General features: G+C 45.3%; 1 protein-coding gene across 1 annotated transcript; it reads left to right on the top strand.

The window, feature by feature from the left end:
* Positions 1-832: 832 nt before the first annotated feature.
* On the top strand, positions 833-1015 carry PPTG_23372 (hypothetical protein; the record flags this gene model as incomplete). Its single annotated transcript, XM_008910141.1, has 1 exon — positions 833-1015. One exon carries the CDS (start codon positions 833-835, stop codon positions 1013-1015), a length of 183 nt encoding a protein of 60 aa, XP_008908389.1.
* Between the last annotated feature and the right edge of the window lie 511 nt (positions 1016-1526).

The following is a 1526-nucleotide window of genomic DNA, read 5'->3' as shown; positions in this document are numbered from 1 at the left end:
CCATGAGAGATTTTCCGTCACAAGGCTCGTATCGAAACGTTTCTCAGAAAAAACACGGGATCGACTACGAAGACTTGTATGCACCGGTGCTTTACCTGAATTCAACCCGCGCCAGTATCGCGAAGTGCGCAAATGTGGAGTTTAGATCGAGTAGTGTTAAATTGATGCGGTTTTCCTGTTTGGTAGACCCAACGTTGGGATCTACATGGAGCGACCGGATGGTCTTCGCTAGCTGTTGCCTTTGACGCAGTTGAAAGCGAAACCGACTTCGTGTGTCCTTTATGGTAGCGCCTCTACGGGCCCAAGCAAACATCACGTGTCTGGATAGATACGATTGACAGTCATCCCTAGGCCATAAGGTTCCAGGCTGCAGCTGCTGACTCGTGTTCATACACCAGAGATGAAGGTGATGAATGAGTGTAAAGTGTTTCTACACGTCCCCAATATGTTGATCTCTGCTAAGGGCAAGGTTATCACCGCTTTGGTGAAAGATGTATCTCGGTAACGTTTATGATCCTCAGACGTGCCCGCTTCATTTTCGTTACCAAAATATTAACCAGAAAGCGTATAATCGAGCGGTCATCAAGATGGTTAGACAGGAGAAAGCGAATTCGTGCTCTACCCCCACTGGAACCTGGAGTTCACCTTACCATGGCCGGGAAATTTATCACTGGCGGCCACAAATACATCAATTTTTTTTCTTTTCGGCTCAACTTTGAAACATATGAGTGCTTCTCTATTTTAATTGGTCCGTTACGTTGAAACCTATTTAAAAAACGATTGGTATCGCATCAATGCTTAGCAAACGCAGAACTTGAATTTTACTACAGGCATGGGGACAGGAAAGGTGGATTTGGTTGAGAAATTTGGGAGCGAGGAAATTAACGTACACGACGTGTTTACATCAGCTCCAGCCAGCACCGCATTTCTCCGAGCGTATGCTTTCAATGAGAGCAAGTCAATCTCGCAAAAAAAATCATTCGGGTCACAAGAATGTGTGGGGATGTACATCTGACCTATGTGACTGGGAGGCTTCTTTAACAAAAAGAACGTCCTACAAAACGTGCTAACCCTAAGCTTGCGTTTTGTACGACAAATGCATGGTTTGTCAGCTCAACAATACTACTCACTCACCAAGCTGTGATTCGGTTGGCGAATGTTCGTCTGAGCTATTATCCCAGCATTCTGGGTTTAAAAGTACTTTGGTAAAAGGCGTGAGTACTGCTCGTGTGCGAGTTGCTACTGCTGTCAAGACGGTCGATAATGTGAACGTGGATAACTAAGCAATTTCTTGAGCTAAACAATTGATGACACAAGAAGAAGGCAAGTACAACAAACTTCCTCCATTTCTATGGGCGTTTGAGTGGCCGAATCCAGGCTCTAGGGTTTTGTTGTCGTTTGGATAGCAAGGGTCGGTTCTTTCGGGTGTTTCTAAGCATCGGATCACTAGTTGCCACTCTGGATAACTGGATACCCGTTCTCGAGTCAGATGGTACCCACATGAAGAATAACCAGTACAACGGTGT

Source organism: Phytophthora parasitica (assembly GCF_000247585.1).
Source record: "Phytophthora parasitica INRA-310 unplaced genomic scaffold supercont2.36, whole genome shotgun sequence".
In the NCBI taxonomy this organism is placed as follows: Eukaryota; Oomycota; class Peronosporomycetes; order Peronosporales; family Peronosporaceae; genus Phytophthora; species Phytophthora nicotianae.
Note: the sequence above shows the minus strand (reverse complement) of the source record. Positions and strands in the feature narration are given on the sequence as shown.